Source organism: Plodia interpunctella, chromosome 1, assembly GCF_027563975.2.
Source record: "Plodia interpunctella isolate USDA-ARS_2022_Savannah chromosome 1, ilPloInte3.2, whole genome shotgun sequence".
NCBI classification, from domain to species: domain Eukaryota; kingdom Metazoa; phylum Arthropoda; class Insecta; order Lepidoptera; family Pyralidae; genus Plodia; species Plodia interpunctella.
The window spans coordinates 346,932-367,558 of record NC_071294.1 but is presented as its reverse complement, the minus strand read 5'-3'; the positions used below and the strand labels follow the sequence as shown (position 1 = coordinate 367,558).

Below are 20,627 nucleotides of genomic sequence, written 5' to 3'. Positions count from 1 at the left end.
TGCGTTGATTGGATTTTGTTGTTGATTGGATTAGACGACCTCGGTAGCGCAGTGGTAAAGTTCTTGCCACTGGACCGAGAGGTCCCGGGTTCGATCCCTGGTCGGGTCATAATGGAAAATGATCTTTTTCTGATTGGCCCGGGTCTTGGATGTTTATCTATATATGTATTTGTTATAAAATATAGTATCGTTGACTTAGTATCCCATAACACAAGTCTCGAACTTACTTTGGGGCTGGCTCAATCTGTGTGATTTGTCCTAATATATTTATTTATTATTTATTTGGGTTTATTGGAAATTAATGGTTTTATGATGGATGTTATATATGACTGTAAAAAATATCCTTAAATTATGCCAAAACTAATTTTCATGCTAATTTATGCTAACATGACATCTGAAAGTGTTTATTAGTTATAAGACCAATTGTATACATCACGTTCAATCATCAAATAGTGTTCTACTCTCTATCTAAATCGAATCCATACTAAATATCCATACTAATATTATAAATGCGAAAGAGTGTCTGTCCGTTCCGCTTTCACGGCTAAACTTCAAGACCAATTTTAATGAAATTTGGTATGCATGTATTTTGAGACCCGCGTTCAAACACAGGCTACTTTTTCCCAATAATCGACCCCCAAATGACGATAATGGGGGACGAAATTTTGTATGAAAATCGTCTGTTCCGCTTTCGCAGACAAATTCACGCGGGCGAAGCCGCGGGCATTGGCTGGCTTGGTATGGACTTAACTTTAATTAAGATTTCTTTATCACGTCAAGATTGATTTATGGTGGAGCAGATCATACAAATATAGATAATATAAAAACTCTCTCTGTATTTTAAAATTTTAACAGAAATTGCCAATAATTGAATTACGAATGTTGTAGGCTGCGAAGCAGGAGAAGCTGATAGAGATGCTAAGGTCGGACATTCTGGACGTGAGAATGATGGACAAACAGAAAGACACGCAGATACAGAAGCTCCAGAACGTGGTGCACACGCAGAAATGGTCGTTAGAGCAATGTCAGGTATCATACCATGTATTTATATCACTAGATTTAATGGCGGCTCCACACTGTCGCCAGGTCGCCGAACTTGACGGGTTTGATACACATTGCTTGTTTCTCATTGCGGTAAATAAAAGCACTCATACTAACTATGCAATGTTCACGCATTCGCGTCGGGGACAGTGTGGAGGCCGCATAACGGATCTAGACAGTAATCGACTGAAAACATTTAATTATTATAATATATAAAACAATATATATAATAACAATAATAATTTTACTTCTTTTAATGTAACCAGGGCTAATGATGAAATTGTTCAATCATCTACTATATACTATTATTATAAAGAGGTAAGCGTTTGTGAGTTTGTATGTTTGAGGCGGGTAATCTCTGAAACTACCGAACCGATTTCAAAAATTCTTTCACCATTAGAATCTCTATCTAAATCGAATCCATACTAATATTATAAATGGTACATTAACCACGATTGCTATATTTTAACTCAAAAATTAAAAGTAAAGCCCCGGGCAACATCTCTAGTAATAAATTTATTTATTTTGCAGAATCAAGTCGCATGTGATTTCATAAAAATCTAGATGATCTATTTATGAAGTTTTTTTATGAAAAGGTTTTTTTTTTTTCATCACGTAGATTATATTAGAAGTCGGTCATTTAAATCCTTTCAGTTTTATAAGCTTTAATCGTCAGCAGTGTTAGACATGTATTAATTAGAATTATTTCCAGGACATTGCAATGGAGGTGGACAGTTTGAAGATTGAGATCTCAAACTTCCTGAGCAGCTCCAACAACGACTCGGTATCCATTATAACAACAAACTACCTGTGTGCTGTGTGTTTACTAATCATTATTTACTTGAGAGAGAGATTACCGCTTTGATGATGCTGAGCGTTACTTGGTCCGGTGTAGATCCAGTAATTGTTAGATAATTTTCGATGTTGTTTGGTGGATATGCTTCTTTATTCTTTTAATTCGAGACCGCATTCAGTTTGTTATTGTAATGTTTAGTCATTACTTAATTTTCTGTTCAAAAAATTACTTAAAGAAAAATAAACTGTACTTGTGAATATAATGCAAATCTTGGACTAATTCGCCGGATTTGGTATATTATATAAACAAATATATTGAATAAATATTTTAGGACAAATCACATAGGCGGAGTTAGCCCCAAAGTATGGATACTAACTCAACGATACTATATTTTATAACAAATACATATATAGATAAACATCCAAGACCCGGGCCACTCAGAAAAAGATCATTTTCCACCATGACCCGACCGGGGATCGAACCCGGGACAAGCACTTTACCACTGCGCCAGCGTAGTCGTCAAAGAGGTATACATTGCTGGTTTTTCATTGCGGTAAATAAAAGCACTCATACAAATTACGCAATACTCAAGCGTTCGCGTCGGCATTTTTTATTGTATTTATTATTTTTATATTACTAATATTGTGATAATTTTATGTAATTTGAAATAAAGATATTATAATTTCTGACATGAGTTTGATTGATCAGGGTATGTGGGAAAGGGACTCGTCGCCGTCGCAAGGAGACGCCGTGGAGGAGCTCCGGGAGATATCGGCTCAACTGCTGCAGCTGAGGGACTTGCTCACTGTGCGTTTGTGTGTGCATGTTTGTGTAGCAAAGCTCGTAAAGTGTGCCTCTGGGAAAATCTAGTTGTTTCTTAAACTAAACTTAAACTTTCTCCCAGGTCGTGTGTGCATGTGTAATGTAGAACGTGTGTATTCCTACAAACACTGCGTTTTTCTAACGGGTCCTGAGATGTAAACAATTTCACAGTCTAGTCTCATTGTTGAATTTTGTTGAAAATAAATCTAATTTTAGTTCATTTAAGCAAAATGAAATAAAAGTCTATTTTAATTTATATTACTTTAAAATTAATAAAAAATCATGGTAAGATAGATCATTTATTCCTTAAAACATGGTGATACAGAGTTGTTAAAAGGGTAATAAGGTACAGCATATTCTGCCTATCAGGCGTAGGAATGTTAAGTTAACACAAACATGACAAACTGATATTAGCGTACTACGTATCATCGTAAGGTTCTTTACATGATAAGACTCTTTAAAAAAAATGAAAGTGTTCACACATTTCTTTTCAAAGACACTCCGGAATGAATCATTGAAAATGTGTGTTAAACTTGTCTTACTCTTATGTAAACTAGAACTAATTATGTCATACATATTTATTTGCAGGTAGACTGTACCTGCGGGTTGGAGAAGGAAAACAAAAGTTTGAAGCAGGCAAACACCGCGATGCAGGTGCGTTCACTCTGATTATATGAGTATCGTAAATATCTGAAACATTTACAAAAGCGCACCATACGCTTGAACATCCGTCCATTTTATAAATAAATAAAAAAACTTTAAGGAAAGCTTTTATTTAAATGCTCCAAAAAGAAGAAAATAAAATTTTCCTTTAACATTTTATCAACTTATAACCTCATTATACGTAAATTACCTATATAATTAATATACCTATTTAATTCAGTAAAATATTTATAGGTACTTACGCAAAGCGCGCGAGAAGTTTTTATCGTCAATGTAGTGAAGCGATCAGTTACAAAATTATGTTTATTACCGATAGACTGTAGTGATGGTGTAGAATGATGTTTTGATTTGTATAACTACGTAAGTGCTATGAAGTTATTAACTTGATTTCGACGTTTTTTTTTTTCGATTTTGATTTTGTGTCGCTATGTATTTTAAAGGACTTATAAAAGTCCTTTGGTGGGCGGCTTATGTTAATTCTAATTATTGTATCGATGTTTGTATAGATATTTTACTAGATTGCAGTAACCGTAAACGCAAGTACATAGCACTTCACATCATCCATGGCGTTAATTCTTATTTATATTACGATGCATGTGAAATGTTAAAACAGTAGCAACAATAAATTCATTGGAGACAGACGTTCGTTTCAATTAGAGTGACCCTTAACGCACGCACAATTGTGTATAATGAGGTTATAAGTTGACAAGTTGAAAAAAAGAAATTTTTTTTTTCTTCTTTTTGGAGCATTTTCTTAAAAAAAGTATTTTTTCTTTTAATTTATTTTTTAATTTTTTGTTATCACTGACTAGGTTTCTAAATCTATATAAATATAATGACGTCACATTATTTTTCGAATTACTCTCAACAAGCCCTTTCATTTGACCCATATTGTAGAAATGCATTAAAAATAACTATTCCGCCATCTTGGATGGTCGGCCATATTGGATTTAAAATGACCTCACACGCTTATCGTGTATTGTCATCCAAATTAAACGTGTATACAAAATTTCAGCTCAATCGGTTGAAGATATCTGCTTCAAAATTGAGTAGTAAGATTCCATCCGAACAAACAAACATACATACATACATTGCAAGTTAAATAAAAGCTTTTAAAATAAATTCCACTGTCGCGTTTGTCTGTTTGTACGAAGTCAAAATCTACCGGAAGGATTTTTGTAAGCCAATAAATAGTGTGTATTGTAGATTTTGTCCATTCGTAGGTAATATTCTAAAATATTTGTTTTTAGTCGAAGATTGCAGAGTTGGAACAGAGACTGTCGGAAAAAGAGAATGAACTAGTGGAGAAGCAGATAGTGGAGCGGCGGCTCACGGAAGACGTCGGTTCGACAGAGAAAGAGGTAATCTTAGCGAGGGAAGTGAGTCAGGCCTGTATCTACCAATTAAGCTACCGACCAATGCAATTCTTACTTCTCGAGGGATCCAGAGAAGGGACCTCACTCAAACTCAAAACACAAAACACCGTAATAAGTGTAAACACATACAACCTGTTACAGAAATATATTATTTCTCAATAAAGACATTAAAATGTGATGTTAGTGTGCGTCTGGGTACGCCATTAAGTATTTCCCTTTTAGAGCGTGTTCCCATTGCTCAGTCGGGCTGTGTCGTCTTCCGTCACGTTGACTTCAGTCGACGGATCAACGCAAACGCAAAAGTCCTTTTTTCACAACGGGCCCGATTTTCACGCAATTGAAGTTCATATCATCAATTTTCTCAAATTTTTTTAAAGATTTTAAGCAAATTTACAATGGGAAAAATCGATCGACCGATGCATTGAATTAAACTCTTTCAATTGTGATTTTTCGTAAGTCAAGAAAACGTGTTAACCTTCTAAAAATATTGGTGAAAATTGGTGAAATGAACTTCGATTGCATGAGAATCGAGCCCCAAGCTTAAGAAGACTCGAATAAAATTTGACACCAGTGTTAGCAATAACACATTCGATAAGAAAGAAAAGGCAACCTGTAATAGTGTACGCCTGGTTTCAGCTGAGCAGCTGCCGCCAGCAGCTGGCGGCGCAGCAGCGCGCGGCCGCCGAGCGCGGCGCCGAGTGCGACTGTCTCACGCGACGGCTCCGGCAGGCCGAAGGTAGCTATAGTACCTTAGTGGCTACTTTACAATTATAATCAGATACTGTTTACTAATGTTTAGCGGTCCCTGGGCTCTTACGCTCAACGGCTGAGGAAACAACACGGTAAACGCGAGTTTTTTTTAATGTCAAATACAAAATGTGTATTGTAATGGCAATGGGAAGGTGAAAGTTTGCATGAAAGTCATGTTGAAAATAAATTAGTTATTTAAATAACCATTGCATGCATTTAATTCTTACCCAGTAGCCAATAATAGAATCTTTTGCACATCATCCATCCAAGCCATCATTTTCGTCTGTTTCGTACGTTTACACGTCATTTGCATTGATCATTACATGCACGGCCTTTCCATTACGACTTTGGCTCGCGTTAAAATTCCGTTTCGTACGTGATGATCAACATAATATTCTGTTTGATGACAGCACTGCTGAGCGACAAGGTAGCGGAGCTATCTTCAGTACAACGTCTGCATGCGCAGGAGCAGAGCGTAGTAAAAGAATTAAAGATGGAGCTGCAGCGAGCTGCCCACCTCGCCGAGGAGGTAGGCGATTACATCATTTTTGTGTTTAATTCAAAATTGTTATATTACACCTTGCTAAATATACATTTATTCCTTTTCCTTAGGATTGGATTGGATATTACACTCTCTTTTTTTAATGATGCACGGGGCAAATAAGGGGTAAAAAGTTTAAAAACAGCATTATACCACGTACACGTTTTGGCTACAAAACGGGTACCTAAACAAAAATCTCATTGGAATGTGTTTTCTATATTTGTTTTCGTTCATTATTGATTTTAAATTGATTGAGGATTATAAAGTGGTTCTTATAAGGACCATTTTATAATCGTATGGATTAATATTACTAGGTACGCAAAGCCTTTCAAAGTACTGGACTGTGTGCAGATACAAAATAATGATAAGGCGGTAACGAACACAGACAAAATTTAAATAAATCGTTCGAATATCGTCGCCAAGAAGAAGTGGTCGTAATTTGGGGCGGAACCCACGCCACACACTCGCGTCCAACGTTTCCAGAACACGAAGGTCCGCGACGAGGTGCAGCGCCTGCGCGGCGCGGTGTGGGCCTGGCGCCGGCAGCTCGCGGACAGCGAGCGCAGCGCGCGCGCGCTCTCCGAACAGCTGCAGCGCGCGCGCGACCTCTACCGCGACGCCGACAGCCGCTACCAGTCAGTATATGTCTAGCGTTTTAGGTATTTCCTACTCGAGGATCGTGTGACAGAATAGTTATAACTATGTTTATTTATGTTAATAACAATAATGTATCTTTATTTCAGACCATGTCCACATAGTAATCATAAATTAAATAAAGTTTAAATTATAAATTAAAATATATCAAAGTAAATTACATTAGATTCAGACAAAATTTAATTCAAACAAACTAAATTATTCCTTATCTGTATATTATTCCAATAGGTAGACAATTTTGAACGACAAAAAATGTAGATATTATAAATTTAGAACGCTATAGACAAAGGGTCTTTATCTGTAGCGATCTAAATTTATAAATCTATATTTTTTGCCATTGAATTTTGATTTCCTGCCCTTCTGTGCCGAAAACGCGTTAATCCATTGTTTTTTCCTCGATATAGTATTTTGAAATCTGTCTCTTATCGTTTTGTTTTACAAGTGATCGTGAGCTCTCATGTCAAAACCGTCAAATGGTTTTATGTGACATAGGTATATGTCAGAAAATTACAAAATAGCGCTGGATCGCAACCCAATGAACTTTATAGTGACACATGTGTTTATATATATTTAGAGAGAAAGTCCGTTGCGCGTGCCAGCTCCAGGAGCAGCTGGACGAGGCGCACGCGCGCGGCGCGGCGCTGTGCGAGGACACGCGCCTCGCGCTGCTCACTGTGCGCCGCTGGATGTGCGCCTTCCGCCAGATACGCAGGTATTACATTAACTATCGATAGTCTAATCGTCATCACGGTTCGATACGATCGAACGTACGATACGTTCGAACGATTGTATGCTAAATTGTCGATAGCTATCGATTCTATTTCCTGTCTTAAACTATCGATAGTCAATCGAAACGCTGTCGATAGTTGACTATCGAGCGGCAACAGTAATACATACATAGACAACAAACAATCTTTTTTTTTTACTTTGGTAAAGCAGAAAATGTCTTGTTTAACGATCTGAACTTTCGTATAATAGTACTATTTCCTGACTGACAGAGAACACGAAGAAAAGATAAAAAATCAACAAGAAACAATAGAATCTCTTCGACAACGACTGAACCAGAATTCAAACAGCAAACTCCTTGATCCGTGTTGTTCTAAAAGTGTACCTCGACCGCAGAGACAGAAATCCATTGCCATAGACACCATTCTTCTGAAGAGCCATTCGTCTTGTGTCTGTTCGAAAGAGAGGAAGAACAGTGCGACAGAGAGGAAGCCCAGTGCGACAGAGAGGAAGAACAGTGAGACAGAGAGGAAGAACAGTGAGACAGAGAGGAAGAACAGTGAGACAGAGAGGAAGAACAGTGAGACAGAGAGGAAGCACAGTGCGACAGAGAGGAAGCAAAGTGAGACAGACAGGAAGCACAGTGCGACCGAGACCACTAGCTGCTCATCAACTCTCGTGGCGGCGCAGAGGATGGCGAGGAGGAAGTCTTCTCATGACAGAGTAAGTAGTTTCTGCTGTTTAATTAATCAATAAGTACAGTCTAGTATAATATAGTAGAAAATAAATGGCGCCGTCTCCTTCTTCACCGTTCAAACCGGAACACGATGTAAGCACTGCTGTTTGTTAGTTGAAATGAGTGCCAAGGTATTGTTGTTCACGGGTTATATTCATGAAGAAACTGAATTTGTTTCTTTCCTAGTTTTTAAGTATTATTTGTGTTTTATCTATATTTCTATATACAGACATACAAATATAATGTTATAATTTTTTAACATGAACCCTGGGCCGACAGCGGAAAGCGACTTTCTCATGTAAAAAAATAATAATTTCCAGTTATGCCTATGTCGCTCACAAAGAGACAAGCTGGAGGCGGGGCCGCGCTCGGCGCCGGCCCGGCGGGAGGACGTCCGGCGCGTCGCAGTTCTCGCGGACGCGGTCAGTGGAAGATCGTATTTCGGGAACTTTCTCTTAGGGACTTAATGTGGAATGCAATTCATATTTCACTATCGAGTTTTTTCGCAGTGAGGCGCAGCTAACCAATCACGTTGGGATGGGGTTGTCGTCGCGTCACACAGATTGCCGCGCTGTGATTGGTCGACCGCAAGCGGTCTCGGTAGTGAAACGTGCTTGCTTCCGCTTAAGATACGCTTACCGATTTGTTTGTCTCTCCTTCGCACGCTTTTTTGTTATTTTCTACAATTTGCGTGAGGAAAACTTATTTTGAGTAGAGACAACGCTTGACTTTCCCAAATAAAGCTTCATTTATGTAGCCTGTTTGTGGTTTCAAGTTCATTTGCAAAAATGTTGGTTATCAACCAAATAATGCGAGAATGATATTGTCACTAGTCGACTAAAATGCCAAGATTTCATTTATTTTTATTATCTTATTACTTTTTTATTCTATATGATATTTTATTAAGTATAATTCAATAGTGCTACACGCCACGCGTGTTTACCATTCAGACTACACACCAAGCATGTTTTCCGTCGATGCGCGTATATTATATTTAATTAGAAACTTGTTGTTATATGTACAGTTCCGTCACCGCGACTTATCTCCTGCGAGCGATTTGGAAGCGCAGATGTCTCAGCTCCAAGAGGACCTGTCAAGGAAGCAGCGGCGATGGTCGAGACAAAGGTCCGCCTCGCACTCGAGGTGACATCCATCTTTACCTGTTTTAATAGGCTAAGGACACATTACACCTATGAATTTATAATTTTTTTGAAAGATAAACTTCATTTTTGCTACGTAAAATATGGCTAGAAGTGATTTAAAAAGTTAACAATCTAAAGTATAATGTAACTGATATTCAGATAATAGTAATTTTCATTGCGTCCATGTTTTACTTGTGACACGTTATGTTTTTCATTAAAAAAATAAAATACTGATTTCGGTTCTGCGTAATGTTACACGTTTGTAAGATTTATGTTGCCGATGTGTTTGTTAAATAGCAAAATATTGTCCGACTGAAGCATAAAACGTAACTACTTAATATGTTGGACTGTAGATAATTATTATAAACAGCAGTAGCCTTCTTTCCGAGTAATTTTACGCAACGAATAATCAGTTTTTAACAAGAGTTTATGAAAAACCTAACAGCGTTTTATAAAAATAAGTTTATTATTCAGAAATTAGGTTAGAGAAAACTAATAATAAATAAATAACCAGGTTTATCATAAGGCTAGATCTTCAGCTAGTGGAATAAAGAGTTCATATGAGGTATGTGGAACGAGGTAAGTTTGAAAACCTAGCTTTATTTACGTCGAGGAGGGATGGGGCTTGCATGCTGCAACGATGTAACTAGTAAACTTCATGTTTCTGTTCATTTAACTGGAAAGCCAATGTAGAAAAAGGAATCCTTTATATAGCCAGTTTTATGGATGGTTTTAACCGGGCAAGTTCTTATGATTATGGTCTTAAATTTACTATATACTACCAATGTTATGACTGAATTTAATAGATTTGATTAAGTTTTTAGCAAAATCATGATTTTTAATAGCCATTTTAAGATTTACTGCCACGCATTTTCAGTATTGTTAGTCGTATATTGTGTAATTTAATCTAATTTATAGTAATTTTAAATTAAATATATTTGTTTTGTTGACTGTGGTGGTGGTTTTAATTAAACGAATGTTTAAAGAATCATATTTATTAAAAAATAATCACAAAATAATATAAAAACATACACAACTCTCAATGTTCGCTAACGACATTTTCTTGCTTGTGTACACAAACGTCCTAAATATAGGTACAGTACTTGAGTTGATAGACTAAAATATACGGAAATATACTTTTATGCCTCGGAAATAGATATTATATTATTTAATATTTTCTGAGCACTGAAAGTGTTGTGTTGAAAATATAAATGTGTTTAATACCCACGGCCAATACACTTAAGGAGAGATAATCTTAGAAATGGCGCCTACATTGTCTTATTAAATTTGATTAATTTAGGAGAAATCTTCACCACTGGTAGGATTAACTCACCTTAAAAGGTTTCTTGGAACACGTCTGGATTAACTATGAAGGCTTGGTTTACACATATACATACATGAAAACGCACCTTGTGTGTCGTTTTGGCACAAACACGCTAGGTGAGTTTTCTACAGTGTAATGCCATTACATAAGCCTAACAATAGGCGAGTGTCAGAAACTTCGACACTAAGACGTGCGAGTGAATTGACCTAACACCTCACTAAGAAAATAAACTAGCCATCTTTGATGGCTGAAGTTAATTTACGTTTTCAATAAGGAAATGAATTGAGAATTGTACTTCTAGACGTACCGTAATAGTTTCTAAAATCATGGCATGACTAGACAATGCACACAACGTAAATAATAAACATTAATTCGGAAACACTCTACGGGTGTTGTCCTCATTGAGATAAAGCGGCGCGATCCAACGCGACGCGAATGTATTATGTTGTTCTTTTCCTTTCTATAATGTATAGACTATAACTGCCGTCATACGGAAAAATGACGCATCCACATTTTGTTTCGAAAGACATACGTCTTTTTTTACGTTTGACGGCAGACTGACTACTTTCGCGTCGCGTCGCGTCGCGCCGCTTTGTCTCTCATGAAGACTGCGCTCCGTCGACGAATCAAGACAGTAAGTTAAACTTATATAAAACAACGGAGCTGTGCTGCGTCGACGCAACGGAACACGACGGAGCAACTTGTCGGTTTGACCGCTTTCATATATATTCTTTATTCAATTTCTCACTATCGTTTTCAAAATAGTAAAGCGTGTAAAAAGGACGTGTTAGTTTGTATACATATACATAATTTGTCATTAATCAGTTGGAAGAGTTTAGCTACATTTGAATTCATTTGTTGACCAGGAAAATAAAAAGCCTGCTATGAGGTTCTCATATTAAACTACATTACTCAAGTACGCAACATGACGAAGCGTTTTATATTCCTGGACAGTCATATTTCCTATTTGTTTTATGAACTATTGTGAAATCGTCATAATAATATAACTAGAAAAGGCTTCTTAGTAATTTCTTTAAAGTTAAGGTGTTACAATTACTTTAACACGTGGGTTGCACCAGTAATTTTTTAACGTTAAAATCAAAGTTGAATGTTGTAACGCACATTTATTATCCCGACTTCTGTGGTGGCATGTACGGAATGAATCACTTGGTCCAGCCTCGCCACATGGAGGCGAGCGAGGCAGCGGCGGACGTGACGAGCGAGGGGGCAGGCGCGGGGGGAGGGGGCGTGCCGCTCAGCTCCTCCAGCTGCAGGAGAAGCGTGGTGTTATGTATCATGTTGTACTGAACACTGGCATGGCTATGCTAGCACTGAGAAACTGTGATGTGTTTCATGTGTTTATGAAGACCCTCAGTTTTAAAAATATGACTGCAATTGGCTATTTGATAAGTCAAATATGGTCTTTTTTAAAATATGGTATTTGTATGACAGTGATGTGTGTGACTTCATCATTTTGTAGACTAAAAGCAAACCCAATACTTTTAATGAGAACAAAGAAGAGCATTTGAGTTGTAGAATTACGTAATTCATAAAATTGAACCAGTACATAAGGATCGTTATGCATTACCCAATCAAATAGCCAATTCTCGACGGGAAATAGCCCAATACCAGGGTAATGTGAAAAATCAAAGGATAACATTTTATTAATATCTAACAAAACGTATTTAAATTTCGGTGAAATAAAAAACGTCATACGGGAACCCTGAAAACAACAATCCTTTCAGTAATCGTGTATGTGTGTGTAGTATATGTATGATTTTTAATTTGAATCTCACCAAGTATATTCACGTGAAATTAATAAATCTCAATGAAAGCGTGAACCTTTCATCTGAATGATTTTAGTAATCGCCAAAAATTGAGAATTAAGGCTTGAAACTGCGTTAGGCGGGCGTTCCGGACGGGTTATGTCCGTCTCAGTCACAAGTCGAACGTGCAAAAGAGATCAGCCACCCGCGGCGGATTCGTTTGTCTCTTTCACGCGTAAGGTTTGTGACTGAGACGGACAGAATTCGTCCGGGAACGACTGCGTAACGCAGTATCAAGCCAAAGATGCCATGCTTCAGATAAAGTCGTTTGCCAAACCTCGGTTTATCCTGTGCTTGCCTAAATTATAGGACAATATGTCACAGAGGCATTTTTATCGCGCAGAATGCCATTTTCGTCGATGTCTGTCACCTGGAAGTGTTCAAGTTTGTGATGTCAATAAACAGTATGTTGCTAAAATCATCGGATGAACAAATTGAGTCATCGAATTATAAAATGTGTGACAAGAAACGAAATACAAATGTTAATGATAATTATGATTTCAATGAGTTAGATTTTTTACGTTTGATGGCAAAAAGGGATTGTGATGTGATACGATTTTTTTTTTCGATAAAAATAAAATAATGTGGTAAGGATACAACAATTTGATCAACTTACATCTGTATAATAATATATGTGAGACGATGGTATGACTAAGAACAGTACATACGTACTCTGTTCATACCAAATTATTATATTTTTTTATGTCCATGCACCCTTTCCGATGAATATCGATACATATATTATCATGCATATACTTACAGTACTCGGGTGTAAAGCTTTACAAGCCCTACAGCCAACAATAAGATGTAAAGCTATAGTCAGCAGTGGGATGTAAAAGCCTACCTCTATAGCCAGAAGTGGGATGTGAAGTTTCCTCTATAGCTAGAAGTGGGACGTAAAGGGCTGCTTCTCTAGCCAGAAGTGGGATGTGAAGGGCTGCCTCTATAGCTAGAATTGGGACGTGTGAGGCTGTCGATGATGACGAGGGAACTGAAGATCTAAGAGTAAGGGTGTACTCCATGGTATCGGGCTACACATGTAGCCCGATATCATGTACATACATGAGCGATACGAAAAGCATAAATTGAGTCTCCTAAAACCAGTACTGGGATATAAAGGTCTGCTGATGATGTAGTGGTCTCCCTTGGTCGTCTAATGAAGGAGAATCGTGACGTCCACCAGATACTGCTGGAGCGACACTGTGGAGGCTGATCTGCGTGAACTGGGAGCTTAGTTAACTGGCGAACCATAGTGCAGGACAGAAGACTGGCGCACTCGTTTCGGAGACACGATCACTGAGCTAGAGCAGGAAGTAAACAGTACCTCCAAGGTCTCGGGCCAGCTGAGGTGCTCGGGCTCGTCGTCGTCGGCGAGCGCGCGCGCGCCCAGCGCCGCGGCCCACGCCTCGCCCGCGGACACCACCGACGCGCTCAGCCACCCCTCCACTCTGAACGATGGTTATCAACTCACTAAACATTTATGTTGGAGGAACTCGTAATCAAGATCGAATTGTTCTACCTCCAATTTAATACTAGTTTGTATCACAATGGCAGCTAGGCTATTGTGCAGGGAGATCTTTAATTCCTTGCCTTCATTTGCTGCCTCGTGAGAAGTTCTTCAAAGAACTGAAAACGTGGCTATGTAACCAATGTTTTTACTCAGTCAAAGAGCTTTTTGATCGACCCAAACATAATTGACATTTGTTGAAATTTGTCATTTTTTATGATAAATAATAACGTTTGTAATAATGTTTTAGCGTTAACATGTTTTTGCATGGCCGGATTAGGCTTGTGTGACGGACGATACAATGTAATAACAACTCATGTAACCATATTTATGCAAATAAAGTATAGAGTAAACCAGAAGGCCTACCACGAATCATACTAACACGCAGCACGTTGCTAACGTCCACGTGCCGTCTCTTTTTCCCATATCGTGTACGCATCGTGTAAAAAAAGATAGAACGTGTGGTACGAGTTTTGTTTCATGGTAGATTATTTCTTTGCGGTTAACGAAACCGTCGTGAGGAAACCTGAATATTGGTTGATAGTTTGTTTAGCTCGGGGTGTACGCAACCACTTTGATATGAGATGCTGTGAGATGTCGGTAGGTAGTTGCATGTTAGATGCCTTCGGCGAATTAAATGAAACTTGACTTAGTGTTAGGAGTATAATAACACACTCGCTATTTAAAAACCTGGGTGTACGGACTTCGAATTATTTTCTCTTCAAATCGTGATCAAAGTGAGTAAGTAAAGTAATGATAATCACCTGCCGAGCGAGTGTTCGTCGGTGGTGGCGGCGAGCGCGAGCGCGTGCAGGCCGGCGAGCGGCGAGGGCAGTGAGGGCGGCAGCGCGCCGCGCGTGCACAGCGCGCCCGCGCACGCGCACACGCGCCGCGCGCGCCATCGCGCGCCGCCCTCCGACTCGCGCCAGTTCAAGTACTCGCTGGGGGACAACCACCCGTGTTACCATTCAATTTAAGGCTATTTTTCATAATTAGCCGCATAACAGTTTGGTGACTTTATTATAAATAGCGGGCTCTGGACTCCGACGCTCGACGGCTAAGGAAGAAACCGGGAATACGCTCAGATGAGAGAGAGATTATAAATAATACTATTATTATAAATGCGAAAGTAAGTTTGTAACCTTTTCACGCTCTATCTACTTAATAAACCTTGAAATTTTACATACTACATGTATGCAAAATTTCAAGATATTAAGTTTGAATAACGTAGGACACCTTTCATCCCGGAAAAATAACTGTTCCCGTTATAAATAACGGAGAAAAGGAATTTTTTGGCAATTTTTATGAAGAAATTGGCGGAATTGAAAACAGTTTTGTGACATTACATATATACCGGAGAGAAGGAACATTCTAATAGAAATAAATCAAAATGGCCCGAAACAAACGTTCGGATAACGTCACAATGAATACTCTGATAGTCTAATGAAATAAAATGAAGGAATTACCGTAGTACCTATTAGTGTAACGAGAAGTAAAATTTTACATTAAACATTTTTAATCCGATTTAAAAGATTTCGATAGATAGATAAAATCTTTATTTGTTACTGTTTCACGCAATTACAGACAAAGAAAAATAATATAACTCAAAATACATAAAACTAACAAGTACATTGTGCCATAAATATAGTATCGACTTTCTCACTCACTGTAATGGTATCGCGTGCGGCAGCCTGATGTCGAGCGTCCAGGCGAGCAGCGCGACGAGCTGCGCGGCGAGCGCGAGCACCGCGCGCGTGCGCAGCAGCGCGCTCGCGCTCGGCGCGCCCGCGTGCTCCGCGTCCGCGTCCTTGTTCTCCGTCACTACGGACGATAACTTCTATTGACTTCCGCCACCGTTCAATGCTATTCGTACAGTTTGACGGCCTTGCTAAAGCAGCGTTGACATTTGAAGTCGGCATTGTCACAAATTATCTGTATTATTTTATATGCACTATGCTGATGCTGCGAAAATGGTTAACTCCGAGGAGAATGAATCCAAAACCTTAAGAGTTCTAATGGTAAACTATTGACACAAGATTAATAAAATAAATTTATTTATTAAAGAAACAAACGTTTACAAAAAGAAAACAATACAAATTCTTATTCAATAATAGGGCCAATAAAAGGTTTCTCTCACTATTGACGACCTCGGTGGCGCAATGGTAAAGTGCTTGCCTCTGAACCGTGTGGTCCCGGGTTCGATCCCCAGTCGGGTCATGATGGGATTGGCCCGGGTCTTGGATGTTTATCTATATATGTATTTATTATAAAATATAGTATCGTTGACCATAACACAAGTCTCGAACTTACTTTGGGGCTAGCTCAATCTGTGTGATTTGTCCTAATATATTTATTTATTTATTACAATAATATAGTCGATTGCTGAAGAAATGAGTGTGACTATGTAATGACATGAGTAATAAATATGTAACGTGCAGAATCCTGTGGAATGAGTGTACTTAAAAAATGTTTTAGAATAATAAAATGTGCATGCTAATCGATATAGTATAAAATGTATATTGATTGCGGCAATAGCGCCAATGTCCTATGTATGTATTAATTGTATTCGAAGAAAACTCAAAGAAATCAGTCTGTCTATTGGTGTGTATTCGCCTGAATTGACAGAGAAACAAACATATATAACTTTCGATTCATAGACACAGTGCAATTTCCGTGTATTCTAATGTCTGCAACATTGTATATAAAATATTCCAAGTACCAATGCAATACTCACACCACGCCTCAATAGCCGCGCAGTCCAGGTCGGAGTTGATCCAGGGCGCCACGATGTGCAGCTGGGAGCGCTTCGGGGGCTCCGCCTCCCACTCGTCGCCAACGAATTCTAAATCTTCTATACTATCACTGAAAATACGACCAATTAATGAATTGGTATTAGTTGAATTAATTATGACGTGGTGTTCCCGCCCTAGAACAGGACCACATTAAAACCGGCGCAAAACAACTTTATTTTTTTAAATTTTACAACTTTATTTTAGCTAAAATAGATTTTTAAGATTTATTATTATTTCTAAACTGTAATACTATTTATCAATAAATTCAATTCTTTTTCTCCACTTCACACGCTCTTCGGCGTCCCTAGCACACAACTTTGCTCTAATGCCTTCATGATATAAAAATGACGAAATCTTACCTAACATCGTAAGTCATGTACACAGGGAAGATATACTTTATGAGCTGCCTTATCCGAGATCTCCTGAGCGCCCCCAGCGCGGCCCCCTGGTCCGTGTACCGCGCCATCCGATGATGCAACTCTAGTTTTTGTTCCTGTCAAAATGTAGATAATATAGGCAGGTATTCCTCGAAGCGCACTTGTTTTGAGCGCACCCGTCGAAGTGCACCAAAAAAGTGCGCTTCGAGGAATACAAAAAAAATTGAAATTTCGTTCTTCGATACCCACGTTTAAAAATAAAATAGGGAAGAGCCTTGAAGTGAGGGAATGGTTTTATTGCAATAGTGTGATATGAATAGATAAACCAAGCAGTGTTACCCGGGTAATTATTTTTAAAAAAGGTTTTTATACACAGTAGCGCCATCTACTTTATAAAGCGCCGCCATTGACTATCACACTTTTTTACTAAATCCAAAGTATAAGCTACCTTATACCAACTTCATAAAAATTGGCCCAGACGTTTGATTGTGAAGACACAACATTATTAGTGGGATTTATTTACATCAGAATCGTATACAAAATATGATAACAAAATTAAGACAGTAGGTAGTTATCACGATTGTGATTGTAGCATATAATTAACATATTAGGCAATTTGTATGTATGCGGCATTATAAATTAGTCATAGCTCAATGATAACAAAAGTTCATAGATTAAACTCTTCTTGTATCAATAAAAATCTTGTGAACGAGACAGATGGACAGAAAAGTGATCCTACAATTTTTACCTTTTTAGGGATCATTAAAAATGAGGCACAGGTCATCATTTGCCAAAACTTAAAGATTCAAGGCTCTAATTAGTTGCCATAAAGTTAATTAAAATTATATTCTTGGGATGAGGTTGTTGGTAGACACAAAAATCCCACTTGGTTAGACAAATGATGAAATTCTTGATTAAAAAAGGAATTTGGAGATAATTTATCATATGTGTATCACGGTTAGACAAACACGGATAGTTAATATATACTAGAACTAGGTCAAGAAGACTAAATGATAACTGTTGAGTGATTTCAAAAACTACTCAATACTAAGTAGACCTTGCAGTAATAATTGTATATCGCAAACTGATTCCCTCCACTATGTTTACACTGCACTGGATCATATTCATTGGGTAGGCTCATATAAATTATGTAAAGTAAATAATATTTTTGAAACAAAAATTTGTTTCAGTCTGAGAATATTACGGCAATAAAGGTATTGATTAACAAAATAAATAAGTAATAACAAACATATTGCTTTGCAATAGTTTAAAATATTTTTTATATCTACCTTACAAACCAGTACCAATTCACCTTTCAAGCAATTATTTATCTATCATGTCTTGATTCTGCACAATTGACAGGTTAAGTTGAATTCAAAAGTTGACACTAAGACCTACATAAAATGTAAATATTTAAAAAAACAATAAGTAAACAAATGAGAATCAATTAGGTATTTCAGCCACAGAACCTGTAAGTATCAATCAATTGTAAAGCATAGAACCTTTTTTATTTTATAATTTATTTTTCCATAATTTCTTTAAACACTTGAGAATGAAACTTACCTGTGAATGTTTTCCAAGGCTGGCCACTCGTTTTTGGTATCTAGGCAGTTTCAATTTCAACTCCTCGTTATAATGTTTTAAATCTAATAATTCCTTTTTCTTCGCGTCAATGTTGCTCCGCCTCTGCTCTATAGCTAATTTCAATAAGTCTATTTTGTCTCGGGCTAACTTAGCTTCTGTTAATAGCGTGTCCTTCTTTATTTTACTAGATAAAAGTTTTTCGCATCTGTCCAATACATGTTGTCTGTTTACTTTCAGTCTATGTAATTTTGCTTGTTTTTCTGAGAATCTGCAACATAGTCAGTTTTAAGATTAATCATTTTGTTTGTTGTAATGTGTGTTATTGACCTAAATCTATGAAAAGTTTAAAGATAATTATAATCTGCTAAAGGTAATTAAATTTAACTTTCAAAATTATGTAAAAATATAACTTATTACTAATTAAAACAGAACTAGTGTTTTATTTTTCTGCTAATTAACTGATTATTATTAATTTAATTTCAATAGCCATTTATATGCCAGTACTGGAGAAAGGTCTGTGCTCTTTTTCTTCAGTCCATGATGCTCAGTCCGGTAGTGTTTTGCAATATTCTTTGATCCTTTGATTTGGTTAGTTCGTCATTTTCTTAATTACATACCAAAATGTGAGTGTAAACACTGCGCATATGGTAAATACATAATTTATATATCCTTTCCAATGAGAAACATAATCATGCAAGACCCAGTTGCAATCACGAAACCACAATCTACAATCTATGTGCGAGTCATAAAATTGTAGTTTTTAGTAATTATTAATACAAAACACACAAACCTGTCAGAGTAGGGCATCGACGAGTGAACAAAGCTTCCAGTTTTTACGCATTCTGTACAGTAAAAGTTTCTCTTCACGGTGTAACATAGCAAGCACTTGGTGTAGTGTCCATCGCTCTCCGTCGACGAAACTCGGAAATCCCGCGGCGCTTCGCCCTCTGACAAATAACTTAAAGCCATAGTTTTATTACACACACTTCTTACGTAGGTATTGTTTGCGAAATTGAAAACGAACGAGAAGACGAAATGAAATGAATACAAAATCTTGACATTTTGTCAATGTCAGCTGTGACTGTGAATTCTGCTGGAATTCTGCGGACAGCAGTGATAGCTGTCACAACATTGACGTTACAGATTAAAAATAAAGAGTTTTGTTTTTAATTGCTCATGTGGTAATATATCTTAGCAGCCAACCTAGATTTCAAATAAAATGTTTTTAAAAAAAAGGAAACAAAGAAATACTTTATTTTTTATTCTTAGGTGCTGCTTAAAATTTGAAATCTTAGAATGTTATGTTTGCACGTATATTAGTTTAAATATATTTCCGTAATGGCATTTAGGTTTTCATTTACAAATTCACTCACGTACCTACTTACTACACGGAACAAAACACAGGTATATTAACTGCTAGATGTTGCCCGGTGCTTCGCCTCGTGGGAATTTTCAGATAAAATATAGCCTATTGCTTATCTTGGATAATGTAGGTACCTTTCTTATGGTGAAAGAATATTTGAAATCGGTTCGGTAGCTTCGGAGATTATCTTAACATACAAACTCACAAACGCTTACCTCATTATGATAACAGTATAGATAGGATTTAACATAAAACATAAAAAACATAGGATAAACGCACGATAGTTACACGAATTAATTACCTGCCTAGATACTTTCAATAAACATTAAATATTAGGAAGTCATTACATATTGAGGTAAATATATAACTAAGTAAACATTTTCGGTCTGCGTGGTCTAAATTAAATTGAAAGGAAAATAAGCTGGTATCTTGCTTGCTTGCATACAGAATGCTAAATTCGTAAAGGGTTCCTGGCCGGGTAGAGGACTGTTATTGGATTAGTGCCCAGCTAACGAGCTGCTTGCTCATCTTGATTTTTTTGGCGCGAATTTCGGCTGCCATTACGTGGTGGACTTTCTAACAATGAACTTGAGGAGAAAAATATTTG

At 37.4% G+C, this 20,627-nt stretch overlaps 2 protein-coding genes across 8 annotated transcripts in view; one reads left to right on the top strand and one right to left on the bottom strand.

The window, feature by feature from the left end:
- The window catches only part of LOC128682209 (cingulin-like protein 1), a 28,979-nt gene extending 18,753 nt beyond the window's left edge, over positions 1–10,226 (top strand). For 4 of the 6 annotated variants that reach the window (XM_053766841.2, XM_053766987.1, XM_053767049.1 and 1 more), the window contains 12 exons: positions 889–1,029; positions 1,754–1,825; positions 2,546–2,644; positions 3,248–3,313; positions 4,573–4,683; positions 5,335–5,434; positions 5,859–5,977; positions 6,473–6,624; positions 7,218–7,355; positions 7,642–8,092; positions 8,426–8,527; positions 9,130–10,226. In XM_053766841.2, coding sequence (XP_053622816.1) covers positions 889–1,029; positions 1,754–1,825; positions 2,546–2,644; positions 3,248–3,313; positions 4,573–4,683; positions 5,335–5,434; positions 5,859–5,977; positions 6,473–6,624; positions 7,218–7,355; positions 7,642–8,092; positions 8,426–8,527; positions 9,130–9,252 — 1,674 coding nt within the window. In that variant the 3' untranslated portion in view covers positions 9,253–10,226. The remainder of the gene's footprint in view (positions 1–888; positions 1,030–1,753; positions 1,826–2,545; positions 2,645–3,247; positions 3,314–4,572; positions 4,684–5,334; positions 5,435–5,858; positions 5,978–6,472; positions 6,625–7,217; positions 7,356–7,641; positions 8,093–8,425; positions 8,528–9,129) is intronic. The other 2 variants (XM_053766916.1, XM_053767129.1) reach the window with 2 other exon arrangements.
- Positions 10,227–19,753, bottom strand: LOC128682547 (beclin 1-associated autophagy-related key regulator-like). 2 transcript variants are annotated; one of them, XM_053767433.2, is made up of 9 exons: positions 19,448–19,753; positions 18,637–18,925; positions 17,056–17,189; positions 16,639–16,766; positions 15,572–15,725; positions 14,669–14,845; positions 13,722–13,845; positions 12,675–12,767; positions 10,227–11,839 (listed from the first exon to the last, which is right to left on the bottom strand). In XM_053767433.2, the coding sequence occupies exons 1-8, from the start codon at positions 19,624–19,626 to the stop codon at positions 12,696–12,698; spliced, it is 1,257 nt and encodes a 418-aa protein (XP_053623408.1). In that variant the 5' UTR covers positions 19,627–19,753; the 3' UTR covers positions 10,227–11,839; positions 12,675–12,695. The 2 variants fall into 2 exon arrangements, with proteins under 2 accessions (XP_053623408.1, XP_053623322.1); XM_053767347.2 differs by lacking the exon at positions 12,675–12,767 and having other exon boundaries at positions 19,448–19,752.
- Positions 19,754–20,627: the final 874 nt, after the last annotated feature.